The 24869-nt window shown below is 43.2% G+C and overlaps 1 protein-coding gene and 1 long non-coding RNA gene across 2 annotated transcripts in view; one reads left to right on the top strand and one right to left on the bottom strand.

The window, feature by feature from the left end:
• The window catches only part of LOC100747458 (dual specificity protein phosphatase 10), a 67544-nt gene extending 45397 nt beyond the window's left edge, over positions 1-22147 (bottom strand). Inside the window, exons 1-6 of the mRNA XM_033321973.1 lie at positions 22038-22147; positions 15749-15947; positions 15557-15650; positions 14775-15078; positions 12574-12750; positions 4-103 (exon numbers count right to left, since the gene is read on the bottom strand). Of these exons, the coding sequence (XP_033177864.1) occupies positions 4-103; positions 12574-12750; positions 14775-14895 (398 nt within the window). The 5' untranslated portion in view covers positions 14896-15078; positions 15557-15650; positions 15749-15947; positions 22038-22147. The remainder of the gene's footprint in view (positions 1-3; positions 104-12573; positions 12751-14774; positions 15079-15556; positions 15651-15748; positions 15948-22037) is intronic.
• Positions 6171-7599, top strand: LOC117151949. Its single transcript, XR_004462126.1, has 2 exons — positions 6171-6668; positions 7363-7599. It is a non-coding gene; the product is annotated as an uncharacterized LOC117151949 (long non-coding RNA).
• Positions 22148-24869: the final 2722 nt, after the last annotated feature.

Raw genomic sequence — 24869 nt, 5'->3', positions numbered from 1 at the left:
ATCGGTGACAGCGACGATGCCTGCCGATGCTGCTGTTGTTGTTGGAACGTGTACGTACTCCTGACGTCAGTCGTGGTTATATCGAGACACGAGCTGGACGCCGCTGCGGATCAGAAGGGTGCTCTCGTCAGATGTTATGCGCTTTCTGACGCGCATTCGATGCTCAGGGAGGTTTATGAAGTTTCGGGAACAAGGTGGGAGTGGAAAATAGGAAATAGCGATAATTCGGCTTTGTAGATTGGCGGCTTTCTAAAAAATCGCAGATTACAGAGCGGTTCTTTGTCCAAGTTAATCTTACGAGTGGTGTTTCAGAACACCGATTGTTCGAAATTTTAGTTGGCCTTCCGTTTATGGCACGAACAGGCTCATGCCTCTCGTTAGGACATTCCGAATTACGTTTCCTCCCAGGGCTGTGATTCGGAATTTGAGTGGCCATCCGTTTATGACACGAACAGTTAGGACATTCCTCTTTTTAGGACATTCCGAAATACGTGTCCTTCCAGGGCAGTAAACGTAACGATTCGAGGTCAGGAAAACCCCAGGAAAGGACCAACCGGAAGGGCACGGTGGGGAGAAGAAATCCAACTGCGGGAGGAGAGAATCAGGAACTGGGAAACTGAGTTCAGCTTCAACCATCGGACAGTACAGACATAGGACGACAGAGTCCTCAGTTAGTTCATCTACAAGCAACGAAGAGTACAGACACAGGGCGACAGAGTCCTCACTTAGTTCGGTTAAGTGCTACAACTAATACAAATAAAGTGCCGTCTAAATCTAACACTCGAGTTACTTCATCTCCTCCACCTTGAACGTTAAGTCATTCGAGGTACGCGATATCGACCGATCGGTTTGACCTGACCGGTTGCTCTTTAGTCGATAATACGCAACACCGATAGAGCCCGCTAGGCTTCGTTAAACAAACATAAATGTTTCTGTCGCGTCTAAGACAGAGGAAGCAGTTGTCTCTAATCGTATGTTCCACAATAATCTAACCAATTCGCTCGAATTTGAATCGTTTCCAAAACTCTTGCTCGCGTATGAGACGCGATGAATCAAAGATGCCACGACACAAGCACAATGATATAAATTCGTAGTCTAGTTTCAAGTAACTACTTGGAAGTCTCGTGTTCGCTAGAATTATCGCCTGCAGCCAGGACAGATCTAACGCGTGGGTCAACGATACTCCACGGGACGCGACGCGACTCGACTCGACTCGGAGAGAACGAAGACGGCGAGAAAGCCAGCGACCTTTAATCTTTCATGGAAAAGCGACAGCCCTCGATCGCGGTCCATGCCACGAATCTCTCGATACTCGCGTTAGCCATCGTCCAATCAGTGAGTCACTTGTTTCGTTCTATGGCTTATGAAATCTCGTGCTTCCTTATTGCTACGTTTCCATGAAACGAGATAAAGCGTACACACGCCGTGCGCTCGGCATTATATCTGCTCGTTAACTCTGTCAATTTACGAGTGAAACGTTACGAGGGAAGTTTCACGAGATAGGACGGATTAACGAACCGAGCACCGAGCTCCTTCTGTATAGTTTTCCGTTCTGGTCTTGCGTACGATGCATTTCACGCGTGGACGTAAAGGTTAAAGCGACTTCGATTGAGAAACTAGTTTGTTAAAGGAAAACAAGCCGAGGTAGCATGAAGTGACACTTTAAGAGAGTCCTGGATAGACTCTATGGTCTAAGATAAATTTGGTCTTTAGCAATTTTGTTAAATATGAACGTCAAGAGTAGCAATACACAGCGTCGTACAGACGCGACGATTCTTTTTGAAAGAAGGTAGAAGTAACTGTGACAGAAGACATTTCGGCACGATATTTAATGATACCGATCGTGAAAGCGAGTCTTGACAGCGTGAAACGGTTGAAATTGTTCGTAGAATTATCGAGAGGCTAAGGTAAATACTGGGTTCGATACATCGGTCCGCGACGTTCGACGGTTTTAAATAGCGTTACGGAGCCGATGAGTCAAGCCACCGAAATACCCGTATTTGCGGTCGCTTTACGCAGATCACGTCGACCAAAATATTCCACGGCTTGCACAGGTGCTAAGACACTTATTATGTGATGTAAATGGGAGAACGCGACGCGTCTAGGTGATATATGGTTACGGCGAGCACTCGTATTATGCACCGATCCTCCTCTCTCTTCCTTATTCTTGTCTAATCTCTCTCGTTTTCGCGATAGTTTCCATCAAATATTTAAATAAGTATCAAGAAATTCTACTTTAGAATACGACTGCTTCTGTTCTCATCGAATTTGCTCGTAATTTCTTTTACGATTCTTAAGCCTCGTTCGAATTAGCCAAGTTACCAGCATCGAAGTCTCTTTGAGAGTTTGAGTAACGTGACTTAAAGTGGATACAGGTAACGCAACGTTTAAATATTTTCTTGATACACTCCTTTGTCATCACGTCTTTCAGCAACGTGCCTATAAACGAACGGTAGCTGAAACAACGTCTGTCGTGACACGTGCTTCGCATCAGCGCAACAACCGTAACCGTGTTCTCGAGTCCGCTTAAGCGACACTTAATCCTTTATCAAGCGCGAGTAACTGGCATCGAGGCGAACGATTGACTCGATTAACCTTGGAGGATGTCGTTCATAAGCGAACCTGAAATAATGGCCGCGACTCCGGTTGCATAATAATCGACGCCGCGGCGTGGTTCGTTCGAGAGTGAAAGCACGTTCTCGCCGATGCGAGTCGGCCCGCATTAGAATCGTTGCCGGTTGCTGGTGAGCGCGACACCGTTACAAACCGCTCCGTAATCTACGTACGGTGCAGATAACGCGACGAAACGCAACCACCGGTCTACATTGGTTTTCCTCGCTGCCACGTTGCTCGCTCGTTTCTCCTGTACAACGATAAATCGGGTGAATAAACTCTGCTGGAATGTCAAACGACATTTTTATCTCCGCTGGACGAATTTTTCAAATTTGTAGGTAATCAACTTTTATGCCAGAATCGAGACAGATATTTTTTACTTAGTTTACTTTACTGTAGTTTCAATTCCTCGGGTTATTAAAAATTAGGTAAAAGTTAGGTAAACGTGTAATATATTTATCGTAATGTACGTAATAAGATGTTATATAACAAGATATCTTTCTATGCATTATTAAATTGTACGCGAGACACCATTGACAAATTTACCGAACTTATCGTGCCATTGTCGCGAGAGTGACAGATCGAGCTGTTCTAATTTGGAAGTTGGACGTCGACCAATGGTCCCGAAACGTTACGAAAGACACGCTGCAAGCACCACGCTGGCCCAACTTAGACGTTACGTGATGCCTCCACGATCCTGCAACGCCCTTTTTCGTTTTATCTGCCGCAAAATCGCGAGATCTGTCGGAGTCGCGATTCCGACAACCCGAGGACGTTCTCGACGATCGACGAGCGATGCATCGATATATTTAGAGTGCCGTTGACGTGGATCGGGCGAAAAGCAGCAACGTTTTCGACGTCTGTTTATCGAGCTGTCTTGGCGCGAACGAGAAGCGCGTGAAAATCGTTGACGAGCCTTGTTGACTTTGTTCGTTCTTAGCGCGATACCGAGAGAACTAGGTGAAATATGGATCTTTATTTTCTGATCTTACGAGAGCAATCGTCGTCTCTGTTATCGCTATTTTGCAACTTCTCGCCGAGTCTGGTTTGAAATGCGATCAAACTGAATTGCCAGCTTATGTCGGAGATCGAGCACTGCGGTTCAAAGCTGCTATTAAATCTCCCTGCCAACAATCGAAACTCCAATTCACGAATTACCAACATACGTTTCAACCACGAACATTCTTTCCAAATTCATTTCTCCCTCTCTCTCTCTCTCTCTCTTTATTTACTCATCTATCTAAAGATTCTCTGTGAATTCTTGAACCAAAACTATTAAACACCTCTAACCAATGCCAGATAACGGAATCGTCAATTTTCGTTCAACGAACGTCGTCAAACACACCCAAACTCGGTGAAACTGGGCTGGAAAATCCGCAGACTTCCGCACGAACTCGGCCAGGCATAAGGTTTCGTGTCAATGCCGTGGCAACGGACTCGAACGACACCGTCCGTCGAGGCGACGCACGCCGCGCCGTGCAGGAACGAATCGCAGTGAGTCATCCGACTAATATTAGAAGGTGAGGAAGCTGCTTTGGCCCAGTCCCTCTCGCTCTTTCATTCTTTCTTCTTCCGTTCCGGCGGCTAGCAGCGCCGCCACCGAGTTTCACTCGTCCCGGCCCCGGCGAGTCTTCGGGTTCGTTGTTTGGAATGAGTAAACGCCGTGGAATTCGACGCTTCGAGCGGCGAGCGGCGCGCACAACCTGGGCCCGGGTTCTCTCAGCCTGCGGACAGGTGTAGCGCCAGCACCTGCTGCCTCTGTTCCGCGACTCCTCTCGCTTTGGACCGCTTACACGCGATAGACCAACTGTCCGAGATTGTTTTCACCGGATGATAAAGGTGAAAGAGATTTCCAAACACGATGGTTGAGCATGTTTTCGAGCAAGTGGGTTACTGATTTCAGATTCTTCCGTCGAGTCATCTTGTCTAAGAATGTTGGGACGCTTCTTTCATATTACTTTGGTTTTCTTGCTGCGTTTAGAGCATAGCATAACGACGGAAGTGGCTTCCAGCGACTGTACGCGGTCGTTGATTTAAAGGAAACGGAGTAAACTTGAAATTCCCAGGTGCTAGCTTAAAAACGGTGGAAACGTTTGTCGATATTCTCGATGAATAGATAATAATCGGCTACGATTTAGGAACCGATCGTTTGCAAATGAGTAGGTTTATGGGTTAGATGGTCATTACGAATATCGGGAGTAAGTATTTTGATAGTTGCTCGGTATCTAGAGAGAGAACGAGAGAGAGAGAGAGGCGTTTTTTCAGTCACAGGGTCGATTGAGCAGTCACGAAGTTAACGATCATTGGGAAGGTTTGCCTGCCTGATAATTCAAGTTCGTTATGTCTAATGATGTAATAGTAACGATCGTGTGATTTCGTTCAGGGTTCAACGTGGTTAGCATACTTGGCAATAAAAACTCTTTTCGTCTTGTTAATCATCAACTATATTGATCGATTTAACGTATAAAAGACAGACATATATATACACACATGTACATACATACATACACACGTATGTAATAGAAAACTTTGAGGCAGGATAAAAAGGAAGGTGTTAACAAGCATCGGAATTCACATGATTTCGATTGTTTAACAAAGTTATTATTACCCAAGTGAAATCAATTTTCACCGTGTGTAATCCCTGCGTGCATTCCACTTTCGTCATCTATTCCCTTGAAAAGCAGTTTTCAAATTTCTCTAGTCACTCTTTGCTATACGTTTCTTTCACCGCCAGGAAAACGAACGAAAAGAAAATAAACAGAAGAACCGAAGCGTTTCGTAATACCGAACGCGTGAGCGTGTCCTCCTAAGACGTTCCACGGAAGAACAACGGGTCCAAAAGCGTTCGAGGTAACGTAACGCTCCAGAATGATCTCAGCCCAGTCGAGAATGATCTCACTTATCCACGTTCCCGATTACGCTTGCAATTACACCGATCTCCCATCCAGATAAGTATCAGCAACCCCATCCAGTTCAATTAAAGGAAAGACCAGTCGCCGTTCAAGATTCACCAGTCTTTCAGCGAATCGTAACGTCGGCCGCAATCGCTTCAACGACTACCAAACACGCTTGTCGATCGGACGACCAAGAACCGATAGCGGTCAATGATAATAAACAGATGTGCCGGGAACACGATAAAACGGCACATAGTTGGTTAAAGAAGGGAGGAAAAAATAGGTCTGAACGAAACGTTCCTGCTGGGTTCGTCAGACGCACCTACCTTTCCCGATCGATCGAACCGGTTCGCCTTTACGACGAAACCAACAGCCGCCTCACGAACCGTGCCGGTGACGCACCGTTGTCGTCGTTCGAGGCCTGTTCACCAACCCGTCGTGCACTCCGTATCCCGATAACAGTCGACGATAATCCACGTGCGACCGCATGGAACCACCACTGTCCTCACCGGCGGATTTCGAGGCACAACGTCCTCGAGGACGCGACCGGTAACGAGAGGAAAGACTAGGCTGGTACACGGAGAAACAGGACCGAAAAAGGACGAAAAAAAGGTCAAGGGGAATTAGAAGAGAGAAAATTAATAAAAGGGAAGAACGAAGCGACGAAGAGGGAAGGTAAAGTAAGGTGGTAATAGAGGGAGAAAAGAATGGAAACGAGAAAAGAAAAGAAAAAGAAGGAAAGGGAGGAGAAGAGAAGAAATAGATTATTCTCGGTTACGAGAACGAGATGTTCAGGAGAGCGTTGGCACGCGGGTGCGACGTCCCCCGTGCCTGGCTCGTTTCGTCAACATTTCCGGTTGCGCTGTGCTACCACGATAGGGGGCCGGAAGTAAACACGATGCTGACCGTGTGATCGACCGAGCGTGCTCGATAGATCCGTTCACGGCGGCCGACGAGCTGAGACTGAACGGCTCGTCCCCACGGAACGCCCGATCGCGATCTACGAGTACTACCAACGCGAGGCCACGGCCCGGCTTGGCCATCGTGTGAGTGCCTTTCTATACGAACTTACTCGTGTGAGTGAGTGAGCGTACGGACCATCGCATCGGGAGGACTTGCCGAGGTACTCGGAGGCGCGCGCGCGCCATCAACATCGAGCAGGTACGTACACTAATGTTCAGCGCAATCGTTCGACCGGATTTTCCGAACTATTCGAAATTTTTCTTCAATTTCTTGACATTCGCCCCGTTTTTTAATTTGTTCGGTTAAGAAAGACGACCGATCGTATGTATTTCCGAGCTGGTTTAGTCGTAGTGTTTTGTGCTGCGCAACGAGCTCTTATCTCGGAATTCATTTTCGGACAATTCTTTGAAATATACTTGTCACGTTCCTTCATACATGACACGTTCAATAAATTTTCGAAGACGAATGTCGACAGATTCCATTTGGCCAGGAAGAAACAATAACTTGGTATTTCGGTAACACGCGCTTGTTAAGTTTCCTGCAACGAAAATGCTCGACGGGGTCAAAGAACCGTCGTTAATCATTTTCCTAAGGTTCAAAGCTGAAAGATCGGGAGCTCGACTAATTCGGTCGACGAATCACAGAAAATTGATCATTACTATGACAGTCTGATCATCAATCCTCGTTTTCGTTGTATGAAAAAAAAAAAAAAAAAAAGGAAAAGAAAATTACCGACAACTTTTGTCCATCCTCCCACGTCGTCCCGATTATATCAGTCTCGTCATAATGCGTGCTGATGTATTTGTTTTGCACACGTGTAACAGAAATTAGTAACTACTTAGCGAGTCTGCTCCACGAACGTATTAATAGATTCATGTATACTTGGTTTCAGATAAAATAAACACTCGTACAGAACGGACACCTTGTCTGTTGGTTAATTCTGTCCAGTCGACTATCGCACGCTTCAACTTTTTTAAACACGACATTCCCGTAAATTTCTTTTATCTACATCACGTTTCACCTTAAATTTATCACTTCGAACCCACCTTAAAATTATACCTAAAGTCCATGTTTGTAAAACTTTCAATCGTGTACAATATTTTATTTAAAATAAAAGAATACATCCCCGATATTTTGAATATAATAATTTCTTTCCGATGTCCAACGATCGAACCAAAGATCGCAAAAGTTCTATCGATGGCGACCGACTCGAAAGCAGAAGTGATTCACCTCGACTAGCGCACTATAAGTGAAATCTTCGATTCGCGTTATGTCAGATCAGTAAACGATAAGCATTATCGACGTTACCAAGAATTTCGCGATTTTTCCAAACGAACCACGATGCTCGTACGGCACTGTAAGGCGAGGCATCCGTGTGTGCATCGAGCGTACGTACAAATGCAGTCACGTACACGTGGAGACACGTACACGTGACTGAGAGCCAGCCAATGACTCACCTCTCGTTGGTAACACGCGCGCGCGAGTTCGCTGTCGCGAAGCTTCCTTTTTTCTTCTTTTTTTTTTTTTGAAAGATCAATGACGAATTTTCCATTGATAAGAACGATATCGCGACAATAAACAATAGGTTGATTGATCGTACGTCTCGATTCCACGAGATATTAACCCCGTCACGTGAAACGTCGGATGTCGATCTGGAATTGCTGAGAATACCATTTACCATTACCATTCTAAGTGTTCCATATCGCACCGATTGTCTATAATTTTTCAAAATTTCCGAAATTATGTTTGCGAGATAAACACGATTAAAATAATTTGCGTTAAACTTTCGAACGAGTACACGTTCCGACGTGAAAATCGCCAAAGTTCGACCTCCGCGTAAGTCGACTCGTTGTTTGCGAAAAATCTTCGTGTAAAATCGCGAGTGAATACTCGGATTCGCGGAATACGAGACGATCGAGTTTAGAAAAATTCGCTGAGCACGCGTCGACGCTACCCGACAAAAATTATTGCGAGGTCGATGTTGTCACCTGCGTTCCTGTCTCGTGCGACGCGGTGAAAGTTCACGCGACGTCCATCCATTCGGACGACTGGAAATCGTCGCGTCCCGAACCAAGCGTCTCTCTCCGTTTACTCAACGCGGCGCCGACCAATATGCTATTATTATCGTTCGTGCTGTTTTCTTTTCTGCCTCGTTTCTGCCAATGGCGATTTTCCCGATCGTGGCCATGAATTATTCATCCGACGATCTACCAACGATACTTTTTGTCTGTTTGATGATCCTTAAACCGTGACGCTTACAATTAGAGTTTATTAGTTCGAGTTAGATATTGGTGTAATTGACCAATGACGGTATTTAAAAGACGCAGCAATATATATAGCGATTCTATCTTTAGTCTCTTTTTCGATTGTTTGTATTCCGCTTTTGGAATCATAAGCGAGACTTGTAAAGCGACTGTTTTAAAAAGAAATCTTTTCTCCTTCCATCGTAGAAGGTTGTCTTTGTTTTACGATCGTTTTACGGTTCGCGTGAAAAGCGATTTTTCACGGATCGTACGAGATTGTTCCGATGAATCGAGTCACGGTAATGCGCTAACGCGAATTCTTTTTGTTCAGATGAAATTGAGACTCATTCTCTTGACTCATCGATAACTGGGTTGCCTCAATTTTACAAGAATGTTCTGTACCTCGATTAAAAATGACTTCCTTATCTTGCTTTATATATTAATCGTTCTATAATTAGATTAACTAGAAGACTGGTGTAAGTTGAAAAGAACCAGATAATTTCCAAACGAAATCTCGATATACATTAAGATTCTTTCTTACGGCGTTCTAAATCAGGTTTTGTCGATCTGTTATCGATCGGTGTAAACTTCTTTTCTCGAACCGGTATCGGACAAGAAAAGAACGAAAAATCAGAAAACGGAAATTTCATCAGACATTGGTCGCATGGTTCTAATCGATTCGAACAGTGGCGGATCGCTACTGTATTTTTTGTTTAAATTTATCCACCGACCACATCGAATTATCGTTATCGAATTATCCAGTTGTCAAGTTTAATCGATGCGCTTATAAATTCTTGATCAAACCACTCGTTTAGATAAGATTGCCCGTATCGGTGTACTTGTACATAAAATCCTCGTCAATCGAAAGAAAGAATCGTTGTACGTGAAAGATAAAAATTTTCGAAATCACATCACGAATTTAGGAAGAGAAAGAAACAATCTTAGATTGCGTAGTCGGTTGCGCGAAATGTGCACGTTTGCACGATTGCGTCGAATATCTGTGAAACGAAAAACACGCTGCAGATGAGGAAAAGCAGAAGTAAATGCGAATGACGCGATGCGTCTCTGTCATTTTCACGGTATGACGTTCCTTGGTAACAAATATTCTCCAGAATATAACGATACATGGTGTAATCATTTTCCTATGTACTTGCGCCATTAAAACGATAAAAATAACTCATACACACGTAGAGATAGACGTGTCTTCATAGATCAAACAACTATTCGAACGAAAGTATCCATTTCGACGGTAATCGCAAAGCTATATTTTTATCTTGAAATTTTATTTCACGAATTCTTGCGTCTATCTTTACACGTGTCCTGTCTCGAAATCATTGCAAGCGTTTTGCCCGTTTATCAAATTCATTGACAAATCTTCACCTGATCTTAAATCGTCTAATCAAATTGGCGTTAGGCGAATTTCATCGAGATATCCGCGTGTATGCGCAGATGTGCAACCCGGTTTCAGCGTGGTCATCTACTCCGCGCCAAAGATAGAGTCTGACATCATACACAGAAGCATCACTCGGGTCGAACGAGCGATAAACATACTTGCACACACGATACCTCTGCACGCGGAAGGTTTACGTTGTCTGTTAGAACTGTCTCAATTGACATCTTCCAATGCACTCTGATGTTTCGTGAGAAATCGTCGAAATAACGAAAATTGGCACTTCACCGGCAAAGATGCTTGAGAATCGTAGAGAAAAAGGGTTGGAAAACAACAAATTTCCGTTTTAAGTAGGATATCATGTCGAAAACTGGGCTGTAAGATGGTGAAAATTCCAAATACATTTCGAAACGAAAGGTATTCGATGAAGGAGGTTTGAAATTTTAATGGATTTTAATGGATTTTGACGGATTGAAACGGAACGATCGACGGATGAATTTCGAATCAAAAGCGCGATCATGTTCCTTGGATCGTGTTCATCTTGGTTTCACGAATTTCACTTTCGATCGTTGAAATCTTATCGAATCGAACTCGGTAAATTTGGAAAGACCGTATCTTTGCCACGATTTCGTTTTATTATTTGTCGCCTGCTTAAGCCGTATAGTAGCTCGTAACACTTGCCGTTACTCCGATAACGCACAGAGTATACAGCCTCGATCGCGTGTAAACATGCGTCTTTGTGCTATCAACCTGACGTCACCTAGCGTACAGTGTACAGATAATAAAAGAATGGATTTGATGGATGCCTTCACGGCATTACGTTGAATTCTTTTTTTCGTAGATCATCAAACAAAGTGGCTCATGAATTATTTATGCGCTCCACTAAATCAAACAACGTTGACAAATACTGTAACAACGAGGATCCTAAATGCAGTCAACGAATTACAAGATACATCCCACGCAACTTCCTCATTCACACTTCGCTTTCCAACCAATTTATCGAATCAGCCAAGCTCGATTATATCAAACTTCATCATCTGTTTCTAAAAAAAAAAAAAAAAAAAAAAAAAAAATAAACGCTAATCGTCCACTGTGATACTAAAGTTAAGAAATTTTTCAAGAATGCAGTTAGTCGGTTTAGCTTTTCACTTGGCTTAACGTTAATATCGCAATGGTTCGTCGAGTCGCTTAAAATTCGCTCGAGGAATTCACTCGAATGGCTGAATCGACGGAAAGAGGAAGAAGTAAAGACGTAAAGAATACGAGTTCCAGAAACGCTGATAAAGATCGATGGTCAAGCAACGCGATCGATATGATTAAACGACGAATCGCATCCTTCTCTTTCTTTCTTTCTTTTTCTTTTTTTTTTTCGACTAAAGAACGTTTACAGCCGAGTCATCGATAGTCGAACGACAAGCGGAATGCCGCGAGCGCGAACGTGGTCGATAGAAAGTGGTTCTCGAAGCGGCGCGGCGGAGTGGCGTCACACACAACTTGACTCACCGATTCTGCGTGTCGTAGCTCAACTCGCTTGCCCAACGGCCGACCGCGGTATTTATATTTATGCCGTTGACCAGCCGGCCCGTATACTATTTCCGCGGTAATTACGTATTCGAACCGCGTCCGAGTTTCATTACGCGACAGTCCGATCGACAATTCGCGAATATAGGCTGCGGATATCGATCGATACGGATCGATATGGGTGCAGTGTGCTTACTTAGGACGCGATCGAGCTTCGATCACTTTGTTCTTCTTCGTGCTTGATCTGGTGCATTTCAAAAAGCTCGGTCACTTTACGCTTACATGAATGGAGTTGATATTCAGATAAGATTCAAACGGCAAGACTCATTCGGTTCTTTGAATACTATCGATAAGCTGATAATTCTTGGGCAATTGCAACATACAATGTAACCACTAAGTGTCACGCGAGAAGGAAAAATGCACCATCTGACGATTATGAATCACAAGCTGAATTTCGCACGACGATGTCACGCTTCTAATTAACCCGAGACTGACGTTATCTATTAAAAATCACGCAGGGGTATCCCCGACCCGTAACGATCTTCCTTCTAACTGAATACGAATTCATCATCTTTCTACGTAATCCTTAAGGCCATATATATTATAATATCAAGGCTATATGTTTAATTCTAAGGCTATATAGTTAATCTAGTAAAGGAAATTTAAAATAGAAAAGAAATTGAAAATAATTTACGTTCTTATAAATTATACATTTGAAAGAAGAAAAAAATTCGAGGGTACCATTTTATCAAATATCCACGAAAGAATCCTATTAATATGAAAATCAGATGCTACGATTTAGCCTCGGATCGAATAAATCTTAAATCCTGAGCAACTGATTTAAAGTATTTTATCGTAAAATAAATAATATTAAGAGATACGCGACGGAAATCCAACTTGATAAAATATCGAAGGAAGAGAAGAAATGTGAAAGTAGAGCCCGACTCACCGAATTTGAATCTCTTGATCCTCGGCAGCGTCGCAGTAGTGCAACCGCGCGTCAAGGCTGGCATGGTGCTCTCTCTCTTCAACAGCGTATTTGGACGTGATAAGCTGGACGATCCTTCCACTTTCGGAACAGCGGCTCGTTTGACAACTCTTTCCTCGGTGCCAGTCACCTCTACGGCTAATGAACGCATCCTTCGTTCACTCGTGTAATCTCGTCACGCATACGGTGTGTGTCGTTAAGCCGGACGAATAATGCGTCATTAGCGAATTTCAAAATTTTCCCGTTCCACAGTAACAGGTGGCCACGCGAACCAATTCGGGAACTAATCGTTTCGAAGTGCTTTTGCTACGGTTATTTTTCCGCATTTTACGACCTATTGGAGCACGATGGAATTTTAATCGAATAGATACTAAATACAAAATCGTGTAAAAATGTTTGTTTGCCTGTTTCGTTGTGTCGAAATTTTTATTTAAAAAGAGAAAGGATAGATATTTGGTTGTGCAGAGAATAACGTTATTGTAAACGTTTGCTCGTTCGAAGAATCTTACAGAGAACTAGGTATCTTTTAACTTCTAAATCTTTTACTTCAAATGACTCGATTGGATTAATCCTTAAAACAGGCGCGTTAAAATCTTTCGATTTAAACGCTGCTCGTCTGCTTTCGCTAAAATCACCGAAGAATCGATTACTTATGGCAACATTACACGCGTCTGCCACCAGAGGGGCTATTGTTCGCGCAAGTTCTTGCTCTACCATCGATTCTTTCGTATGTAACTTTCCTTAGTCACAGCCAGACTAGTTCGAGTCGATACTTTGACGTATTTCTAGACTACTTAGCCAAGTTTAACTTCACTAACGTTGGAATTTTCTCGAATCGGAGACCCCGCCGCCTCAGTTATGTTATTAATAAATTTATCAACAGGTCTACGAGGAAGTGAATCTCCTACATTCAACGTTTTCTTTCTGCTCACGAATTGCTGATGCTCGCATTGCGAAATGTATCGCGACGAAAGAATTTGTTGATCTAAGAATTTCCACGTGAAAGCAAGTTCGGCTGGACGTTTGCTTATTCGACGATGACACGCTCGATCGTCGGACGCGAACGAAAACGAAAGCACTGTAGCGTATTTTCGGCAAGGGAACGACCTCGAAATGAAATTTACTCGACTTCGAGGTTGGATCGTCATTGAGAAGGCACGTGAGACGCAGATGTTGCAGCTGAACTTGTTATAGAAATGCATACGCATGGAAGTCGCTTCGATGAATTTTGATTTATCGTCATCCAAACATTTCCATCCATTTGAAATTTCTACTCAGGTATCGTGACACGTATACTTTACTTACGCGTACAAAATGTCAATCGATTATTCATCGAGTTATGACTGAACGTTAGTTGCGATCTAAAGAATGACTGTGCGATGCCCAGTACGACGCTTGCTTCAGATAATACGTTCTATTTTCTAAATATGACCAATCGTTTTGTTTTCGAAACATTGAAACTCCTACGTCAATCTGCAAACGTCATGCTGTAAACGAGAACTGGATTCTTCGTTTGTTTTAAAGAATTCTCATCTATTTGACGCATTTTTAGACAATGACTGGGGGAATCACGCGTGAGGCAATCAATGTAAAAACAAGAGTGAAAAATATACGTACTTACGTAATATCGCGTTATCTATGATGACGGAAGCGGTAAACACTATCGAGTCCACAGATACAAATATTTTAATAAACTTTAACGAAACATTCCAACAAAGACTCACGCTCTTTTATTTTTTATATAAAAATATATAAAAATTCAAGACACTCTGAGTTAATTAACGCTGACGATATTTTGCGTATTTCCGAAAAGCTCTTTATCGATAAATAAAGATCCGCAATTCCCAACAAACTAGAAACTATTCTTCGCAAAAATTTTCCATCGTATCCTCGACTAATTATTCTTTATAATCATGAAATACACGTTTTCTACTATCTAAAATGTTATCTTAAAATGTAAAGTTACGATTACAAACAGATGGAAAACTACTCGCCACGGATTTTGATCGTATTCCGAACCAATAAAATTCCTACAGATATCATGCTCAAATAGTCAAAACGATAGTCGCGATAATTTGTCAAACTCGTTCGAGTTCGCGGCTTAACGACGCACACGGCACATCACGGTCCACGTGGACCGCTATAGTACTCGCAGGACTTACTCATCGACGACGGCCTCTTGACAGACTTTCCGGCGAGCAACAGCCCCGACGATGCTTTGCCACGATGGTTGACCGGCGACTGCGCCGCTCCACGATTCGCAAGGGATATCTTTGCACTCATCCTCGCGGAGGCTACCGTTTCCTGCGATCCTGACTCACGTACCGGGAAGTGGAGCTCGGAGGTCGCGCTGGCATGCCACCTCGTTAAATCAAGCTAGACCTTCTGGTCGCTGTCGTTGTTCGATCCGGCCACTGGTATGTTTTTCTCGGTCCTCCGTTGTTCTCCTCGGAGCTACTTGAGGATCTACAAATGAGCAGCGTAAGACTCTGCCTTGAAATGATACGATTTTGGCGAGGTTAGAGGTTCGAACGTTGTAGCATGACAAATGAATCGTGTGTACCCTTGTTCGAGTCCACTTATTCGAACGTGAACTTTTATTATTTGAACGACAAATCACTGAGATTCTACTATATAAATTTTAGTAATTCGAACTTTGTTCTTTGAGATCAACGATCTCGAGCAAATGAAGTTCTATCGTAACGATAGTAACAACTATCGTAGAATTCAAAGAGCAAAAGTTTGTTACATCGTTTTGCCAATCTTCTAGAATAGTAATCGCAAACGTCGTGAACTCCTCAGCAAATCTGACAGCCCCGATTCTAAACAAGTGCACGTAACCACGAAGCTCATGAAAATCAGACTGACACGTTTCTTGAGAAGTCTAGGGTACAGCTTCAAACGCGGTTTATTTAACCAGAAATCATTCGATGTTAACACCTACCAGGAAGACGAGATCAAACGTTTGCCAGACATGTTCCGACGTTGTCCAAACGAAAGTTGTTCGAAAAGGCACGCAGATCTTGGTCGATCTGAAACTAACACGCATTCCGGTTATTAGAATCACCACCTATCGCTGGAAAACTGAGATGCAAGATTTTGACGGATGGTAATAGGCTTTTTCATCGATATTTACCGATTTGTAAATTACAAAGCTGCGACGACGGAATCACGTACAGGGAAGTCGGAAATTGGAGGTCAGACGGCTTGAAATCACGACGGGCCTTCCGTTAACGATCTTTTAGCTGGTCCCTGTTCAGGAATTACCATATTTGACGTATTAACCCTGGACCAGACTTCCTGTCTACCAGCGTTCTCTTACTTCGTTCGCTTATCTGAAAGAATTGGGCACGTGGTCTTCTTTCACACAGTTCCGAGAACTTATCTATGATCTACGATCGATTTACGCGTTACTGATGCTGTTGGCGTTTTGCTGGCACCGACCTAATTCGTTAACGAGTTGAAGATGTTTTTTAATGATTATTATATCGAGAAGCCTCCGGCTTCTTTGAAACTCGTTTTTTCGAAATATTCTTCGTGTTTTCACCGAGAGAGAGACTAGATAAATTGTCGAGTGAAAGCTATCTATTAAAAAACATAATAATAAAACTATAGCTATCTATACGTGATGCAAATTTGCGTATGATCAGTGGAACATTTTCGGACACGAATTTCTAGTCGTAATGATTCATCGATTACAAACAATATGTGGACAAAACACGACTTACTCTGACTCATATTCTTGAAATAGATTAATCAAACTAAATACCCATTGCTCGTTATTGAGTAATTCCTTTTTCTCTTTGGACTCTCGACAAATAAATAGAAAGCTCATTCACACTCAATCGTCATCGTTTATTAACCAATAATATCAATGAATCGACAAATAATATATTGTAGGTTTTACGGTTGTATGTAAATATTATTCACAGTTCTACCTCGAAAAATGATGAATCGTAAGATTTTTCCTCCGATAAGATTATGTAAGAGGGGCCAGCTACCAAATATAAAATGAAACAGAGTCTCTGTATTTTTACGAGCAGGTGTGAAGCAAAACAGGAAGAATGTTTCATTCTTTTCATCCGGTTTATGACCAAATAAGGAAAGATCAGTTGATTCTCTGGATGGTCGAGTTCCATCCGGCCATGAGAAAGCGTCAGGTCACCGGGAACAATGTCCGCGGGTGATCCGTGCAAGAATAACATCGACAACGGAAAAACACGACGAGGGACAGCAGCCGGGAGCGCGTTGACTCGCTTGACTCAGACGTCGGCCACCGGCGGACCTTGAAGAGGGAACAGGAACTTGACAGGCTCCGCGCCAAGGCGAGCCAGAATCCCGCGCGTCTCTTTGTCCCAACTTTCTGTAGCATTAACGCAGCATCCGCGAGTTTATCTCCATTATTTTTGTTAAGTGCCGCAGACACGAACTGATCGAAAGAACCTGATTAACAGCGTGTTCGGAAAAAGATACTACTCGTATCGGAGATCTTTCTTTTGCTGGCCAATGGAGGGGAGCAGGAAGTGGACGTTTCAAAGGTAGCCTTATGCGCCAAGATTTATGCTTTTTCCTGTATTTTACGGTATATTTGTGGTGGTTCGGCAAGATGGTTTTGTAAGGAGAATTTCGTACGTCTTTGGAGATGTAAGTTTGGGCAAGTTCGGAGAAAGGCCAGATTTATCAATTACGAGAACGCGTCGATGTGGAGCCAAGTTAGATCTACATCAGGCAACAAGTTATCTTTTCAATTACACGTTTAACTAATTTGATCTAATCAATAAACGAAGGCAATTATAACCAATTAATTTTCATTTACTCTTCCTTGCTCTATATTCGTACAAATTGTTTAAATCCCAATATAAATTATAATCCCAAGCGACAAACTACCTTTTCGAGCGAATCAACGATGAAACCACTCGACGACAAAGAATTGGGAAGATCGATCGTTTAATAAACCACATCGTCGATTATTCTAGCGTAGAAAGATGAAAACATGAGCGGAAATCGCGGACAACGCGGAGAAGTCGAGTGAAAGAGGCGGTCAGGGAACAAAAGGACAGCGTGGAGCGCAGAAAGAGCGAGTAGAAATGCCGCCAGTTCTACAGGCCCCCACTCAAGGGTCGCGCGCTCTGTGCCGCGTATTTAAATAGAATTCAAGCCTCAAGGAGAAAACGCAAGGCTGTGGCAAGGACTCCGACTGTTTTATGCTTCGCGCCGGATCACTGCCACCGGTGAAACGGGCTTAAACGCGGCCATCTAAACGCGCGAAAGTAACTCATACATAATTAATCCCGCTGGCCGACAACCGGCCGAGAGATCGAGATCACGCGGCGACGTTCGGCCGCCTCCCGTATTCCTGTCTCCCGGTTCGATTTATGCTCCTCGTTGAATAATTATCGATACCAACGTGTATGTGATATTTTACAAGATAAACAGCCGTATTAACGATAAGTGGGAAAGAAAATGAGAAAGTAGTTTCGAGTCTTGGGAAATGTCGTGATGATTTTGAGGTAGAGTTTCGCAAGATTTTTTCGAAAGAAACGATCGAATTTCATATAATCGGGATGGATAAAGTGTTTTCGATCTTTAAGCTACCATAACCGTATGGAAATCGAGCATGATACAATAATTCCTTGGCTAAATTGCGGCACGACGAATTCATTAGCGTCTCGTTCCCACAATTAACGCGTTAGCAGTAGCATTTTAGCGCGACGTGATTAACATGTCCATTGTGACGGCGATTAACATCGAGATGCATATTCTCGCGATTGCACAACGATATCGAACGGTGTGCAGCATAACTTCGGACGAATCAATACCGAAGACAAAACTGCCAGCCGCGACGATATCGAGCGGCAACGGTTTCGCGTAACTGGACACTGAGTGCACACCTTAAGGCCACTTTATAACGCAACAGAACCCTGCCACTACCGCATTACTAGGTATGCACAGTGCCGCAGCCAGTTCACCAGGCTATTACTTACCGATACTGTTATTACCGCGCAACCAAAGCGAGACCTCCGTCATCCGCTTAATGATTTACCACCTTAACGAACGATAACCGGAATGCCGAGAGGCCATCGCGAATTCCCATTTAGAATTCGACCGGATCTTCTTGTTCCGGTAATTTTTATGATTTGCTATATTTTTGGAAATACGATCGATCAACTTCGTATAGAAATTCATTTGCAGTTGATACGTAACTCTGTTACTCTACCGTAAATGTCATCGGATAGGGTAGGATGAAGTTACTCGAAGGAGACTATTTTAAGTTGAATGTCGCATGGTATACTTGGTGGGTAAAACAGGTAAAGGCGAGGTCACAGACCTTTGACACGAAGCAGTGTTTAAGGTCACGTGCGGAACGTCGCAGCGGCCTTGGTGGTGCACCTAATGTCGACGGCGGTCGGGATGTTTGCTTAGACTTTCAAGTCTCATCTTTTCGATAAGATACCCTTTGAAGATCTTTCGTTAACGATCGTTCATCTGCTTTATCGAGACAATCGATTATTCGATGATGGCAATAAATAAAACAAAGAACAAAAATTGCACGATAAAGTCATTGTTTCGTCGAAGATAATAATACAGACGTTAAGAAATAGAAATCACTAATATGAAAGATATCGCGATTGAAATGTTGCGCAACGTTTGTCTTTCATGAGTTAATTGGGGCTCGATTATGTTAATCTCCTCGTAAAGTTCGCCTCTCGTGGGAGGATCAGCAACGACACCAATTATTCTGCCTAATAAATACAGCCGTAATAAATCCGGCAGTTTACAAGCGGTGCAGCTCCACCGTCGAGGGTGGAATTCCACGATTAATGGGTTAACGTGGCGCGCGTATCTCTGGCCCGCATCTGCGTCCACGACACGCATTGCGAACACGCATTGCACAGAAGACGCGTTTCGCGTAGCGAACCATCTATCTCGAAAAATCTCGAGAGCGTATCGGAGACGCAAATCTTTTTTCCGGCGAACGCATGCTAATTTCAGTTCGCAACCCCCTTCGATCGTAGATCACAGCCGGTTGATCGTGGTCCGGCCAAACGTTTTCCTCGTGTGCAAACTCGATTAGGGCAACCGATTTTCGCGATGGAGATCGTGAGGCGAATTGGGGACAATTTTGAAGTGTTTGTGAGTCGTTGGATGGGTTTCCGTCAACTTCTTTCTTCTCTAAACGAGTGCACGGTTCCACGTTTCATGAATTTTTGATAACAGATTTAGCGAGCCATTTTTTTTAACAGCCTATACTTCGCGAGTACGTTACATCTTTTTTAGTAAAATTACATCATAACGATGCATAAAGAATGGTTGAAGATGGCCCGTGTGAAAAGCTGAGAGCCACTGAGAATCTATATTTGCATTTCACATCCCTATGCGACGTGGCAGCACTATAATTCGTTGAACTAAATAATTGAGCTCGAAACCGAGGCGACAAATTTAATTCGCCAACATCGTTAGCTAGCATACACGTCGCTTATCGATCGCAGATCGAAACAGATACGAGTCGAACGATCGTTTAACGAAACGATCGCTGTTTAAATGATTCAGTTTCGAAGTGGAACAGCGAAGAAATTTTCTGGAGCATCGAGAAGGCTAAATATATTAACGAGCAGCCAAAGACCTTCGCTACGTTATCGCCCGATCTCTGATATTTCTAACGATCATCCTGACGTCATGAAACGAGATTGCATGCGAATCTTCTAATTGTAACGCTGGTTAGACGCCGTCATGACGCCAATAATAATCCTGACATCATCGTTCGCTTTTTATCTCTACCAAGGTGGCGCAACAATTAATTTAGTTTCAACTAGCATACGCGATAATATCGATCATTGCTTGGACTGCGGACAATTGTGCAATCTCTGCAGGTGAAATGCGGTTGGAATACGTTTTTGTAAAGAAACAATGATTTATCGAGGCGGGGGTAAGGTGGAGGATAGCGGAAACGACAGCCTTAAGGAGGTTCGTCTGGATCGATACATCGAAGCTTTCGACGACCACTTTCGACCTTCCCAAGTTAGGGACGGTTGACGATGCTTCTTGTACGAGTTAAGTTGTTGGACTTTGCGAGTTGCGCTCGTAAAATATTATATATCGTGGAATATTTCTAAGAATAGTCGTATAGTTCATCATCGACACGATCCTGTTTATGTAAATTAAAGTTCGCGAAAACTTCACTCGAAGAAGTTAACCAAGCTAGCCTCGATCTTTTCTTTTACAGAAAAATAAAATAAAATAATAAAAGACGGAGAATTATTGACTAATTTATAAAAGAAAGAAATATCTTCATTGTTACGTAGTCGAGCAATTAATAAGTTACTACTTCGAGCTTCCTAATTCGAAACGATTTTCCGAAAAAGTCCCTTTTCCTAGCTGCGTCGCTCTTCCAGCTACTTGGCGATATTGCCTTGTACGATTTTACGATAGAATAAAATTGGCCGTTTCCAAGAGGAAAAATAAACAAGTTACCCTCGAACGAGCTACCGTAAATTCTTCCAGCGAATCGGATTCCTGCGCGATCGTTGCGCAAGTATCGCGTCGTGGGGGGCTGGCCGCAGCAATTAGGGTGGCATACGGAGCGTATTACCAACATAATCAAATCACATGGACCCTTGCAGCTCCGTTATGCCCGTTGACAGGCTACAAAAGGGGGATGGCCACCCTCTCGAGCCCCCGAACCGGGTCCTGGCCGCCTCCGCCTATTGGCCTTGAATGCCGGTTGATTCATCTGTTTGCTTTTTATTATCTCGCCGACCACCGGAAAGCACCAGCTATCTAGCCGAGGGTGGCATTAATCAATTGATGGGATCAGCCACGGTGATGACGAACGCGAGTGCGTATAAACGATGATCGCGTCCCGGAACGATTTTCGATCGACCGGAAAGAATTATCGAGCAGAAATCGACGATTCGTTCGTTTGGACAGATTTTCTACGCATCGATCGTTTCTCTCTCTCTCTCGTTTTTCTTTTCAGAATTGAATTTTTGAAGATATAATTAAATTTCTTACAGAAAGAATTATGGGATAATCCCTTCAGGATCAAAGTTTGCAATTAGAGTTCGTGATGAGGAAACGAAAGCTGAACCTTACAAATGAAAACTATCTTAATTACGTTCGTCTTTGAGATCGAATTTTTCCTATTTTCCTTCCACTATCTATCTTCGTAACTTGCCTATCGATACAAAACCAAAGCGACAGCGTAGGATCAAAACGTTCTACTTGTGCCTCGATCATATCAAAAATAACTTTTACCAGTTAAAAATAATTCCATTTCATCGATGCAGTGCAAGATAACAACCAAAACAAATTTCGTTACCTTTCTAAATTTCGAACGACACTACGTTTCATTTTTCTATTTTTAAGTCGTCGTTTGTTCCAAGATTTCTAATGTCTACACACGCGCGCTGAGAGATTTCTCGTACCTTTCTCGTGTGAGTATCGAAGCGTGACGGAGCGCGGTTCACCGCACGACTTTCGACGTGGCCTGCTCCGCGAGCACTGTTTTCTAAGACATCACGATAGACCGAGGGTTGCGCGGCATTCCACCCCCATCGCGTCCCGTGACGTCGTAACGCGAACGTGGTGTCCATGTGGTGTCCTAGGCAACCCGGCATTCGTGTGTATATCCATTCTACCATCTTTTTCCCACTTCTTCTGCTCTCTTTGTCTTGCTTCAACCCTCTTTCACCCCATCGCGATGTCTGTATCTTCTGTTTTCGTTTGCTGCCGTACGTCTCATCTAAACAATTCAATTTTGTCTTTTATTCTCCCTTTCCTTTTTCTGTCTCTTTATTGTATCTTTTTACTTTTTCACGTCTCATTCTTTTCACATTCACGTAGCGACGCTTATTTTCGTACTCTTTCAGTTTCTCTTCTTTTCTTGCCACGTGTTCTTCGTTGTTTAATACTTTTTTGGATTCCTAAGATGGAATTTTGTAGTATTTCGTTTTTAGGTGTTTTTTTTTCTTTTTATATCTTTTTAAATAGCTTTGTCGAGGCGAAGCACGCGATCTCGCGTGGATTCGCGTCTGCGTCACTGCTGCAACCATTCGAACACAGGCGCGCGCCAGATACAGAAATCGATCCAGTCACCTGCCTTCGCACCCCCGCGATTACGTCCCCTTTATCGCCAAGTTGCAGTCCTACACTGGTCCCTTCTTCTCCTCCAAACATACCAGAAACTTTTATCAGGTAAAATACGTTTCTACTATCGTTTTATCGATCGCAACACGCGTTCGTTTAATTTCAATCGCACCGCTACCCTAAAGCAATTTTGTAATTTAATTGGGTACACGGATTTGTTCGATTCGATCGTTTCGTCTTTCGTCCCTGCGAATATTCGAAAATCACCGATCGAGATATCGTTTGCTCTGTAATTCACCTGCCTTTCAACAGTTTCTTTCTTCGATCTCGCAACAATTCTTCTGGCTATCGATACATAAAATTTTATTTCCATTCTTCTACATCATCGGAAAATAAGAATTCTCGAAAGAATACGTGTTAGTCACGTTTCCACGTAAACGACGTGGCGACGTCACAATGAACAGATTGCTTTGATTCGATTGTTATGACACGTTGACGGGTCGAAGGCAGGTGTCGACGAGATCGATCGGCCTAGCGCGTATTACAGGATACGGAAGGTATATTTAAAGGTAGGTTCCGGTGTCGTCGTAGATATATCTCGATTAACAAGCGGCTCGGCGTGGCGATCGAACATCCGCGCGCAAAGTGCACGTATTCCGGAGAATGACTTCACCGCTCGCAAATGTGCATCGTATTTAGATGATATCGATTGCTAGTCGTACGTCATAGGTCGGCCTAGAATCGACCCCTCGTGACACACTTACAGTCTGGTTCACGGTGCTTTAGCACGAAAGTCACTACGAAATCCGTGGGATTGTTTAGCTCGACAACTGTTGCGGATGATCAAGGAACGACTTTTTACAGCTACGAATCGAACAAAGTAATTTCCTTCTTCCCTCCCTCTCAAATTTCCTTCCCCTGTTCTATCTTCCACCCCTCAGTTCCGGAAAAATGGGTTCCATTAGCCTGGCTCTTTAAATAGATACAGCGACGTAATACACGAAGATGATAGGAGAAAAATAGGGCAGGTACACTTTTCTTTGTTTTCTGACTTCGCTTTGTTCGCTCGTTTTTATTATTCAATCGTTTTATGATCAGAAAATCTTAATATGGCATAATCGTGGAATAAAAACAACCGGTTAGGTCGAAAGATGTAAAGTAAGGAAATTATAGAATCTCGAATCACCGATTCAGAGTCGGATATCTAAAGTTTAGAATAGACCACTTGATCACCAATGTAGACCCGTGACTATCTTATCAACGTTTCGAAACGTTTTCCGAAACGAAGTAACGATAACAGGTAACGATCTGAAAGGCTCGTTTACTAATGCAGCTCTGTCGTAAATTCCACGGTACCTGGTAATCTCTTAAAGACCGTAATTGCAGCTCATTGGATCAAGGATAATGATATTACGGAATAATTGTCAAACCTCATGCGATCGAAGTTACGTGATCGCACGGAAGCTTCTTACATAACGCGTCTTCAGACGGCTTTCCGTCATTAGACGATGATATATATCACGTTTAACGAGCATCGGTCGACGGATTCTATTTCTCGTTGGTCGCAATGAATTCCCAAACGCGCCAACATCGCTCGATCGAAACAACGATGTCAGCGATTTCAAAAATGATAAAGAATAAAACGATTATATAATTTTCATCGTAAAAAGATTACTCAACGAACATTGGTAGCATCGTGTTCGATTTCGTTAACAGTAGATCCGTCGCTACCTCTGATTAATTATTATACATCGAATCTACGTTAGAACATCGATATCAGCTATGGCGATTTTTCAGAAGTTTTCAAATTTGTTCGTGTCTTTTGGATTTTCCCGGGAACTGAGCTCTGCGTCGGAAGGGGATGAAAAGATGAGAGGGCGCCGCTCTCCCAAACAGGTCGATACGACCTGCGCGCTCATTCTCCATCGACGACTGTGCTGGAATGGACCCGTGCTGATTCTGCAGTTGCAAAACATATCACGAACACAGGTCTCGCGTTTTATGTCGTTCGTCCTAGTCGCGGCGATCGAACGAGGAAAAATCCACAAATAAAACGAGGAAATGCAGGTGGTTGACAATGGAGTAACGTGAAATTCATTGGTGTTTTCATTATCATCTGTGTACCGTGGCCTTGTCATTTTAGTAACTAAAATCGAGTAAAGTGCAAAAGG

The sequence above is a fragment of the Bombus impatiens genome, unplaced genomic scaffold (assembly GCF_000188095.3).
Source record: "Bombus impatiens unplaced genomic scaffold, BIMP_2.2 scf_0548, whole genome shotgun sequence".
Classification (NCBI taxonomy): domain Eukaryota; kingdom Metazoa; phylum Arthropoda; class Insecta; order Hymenoptera; family Apidae; genus Bombus; species Bombus impatiens.
This window is presented reverse-complemented; position numbering and strand designations above follow the sequence as displayed.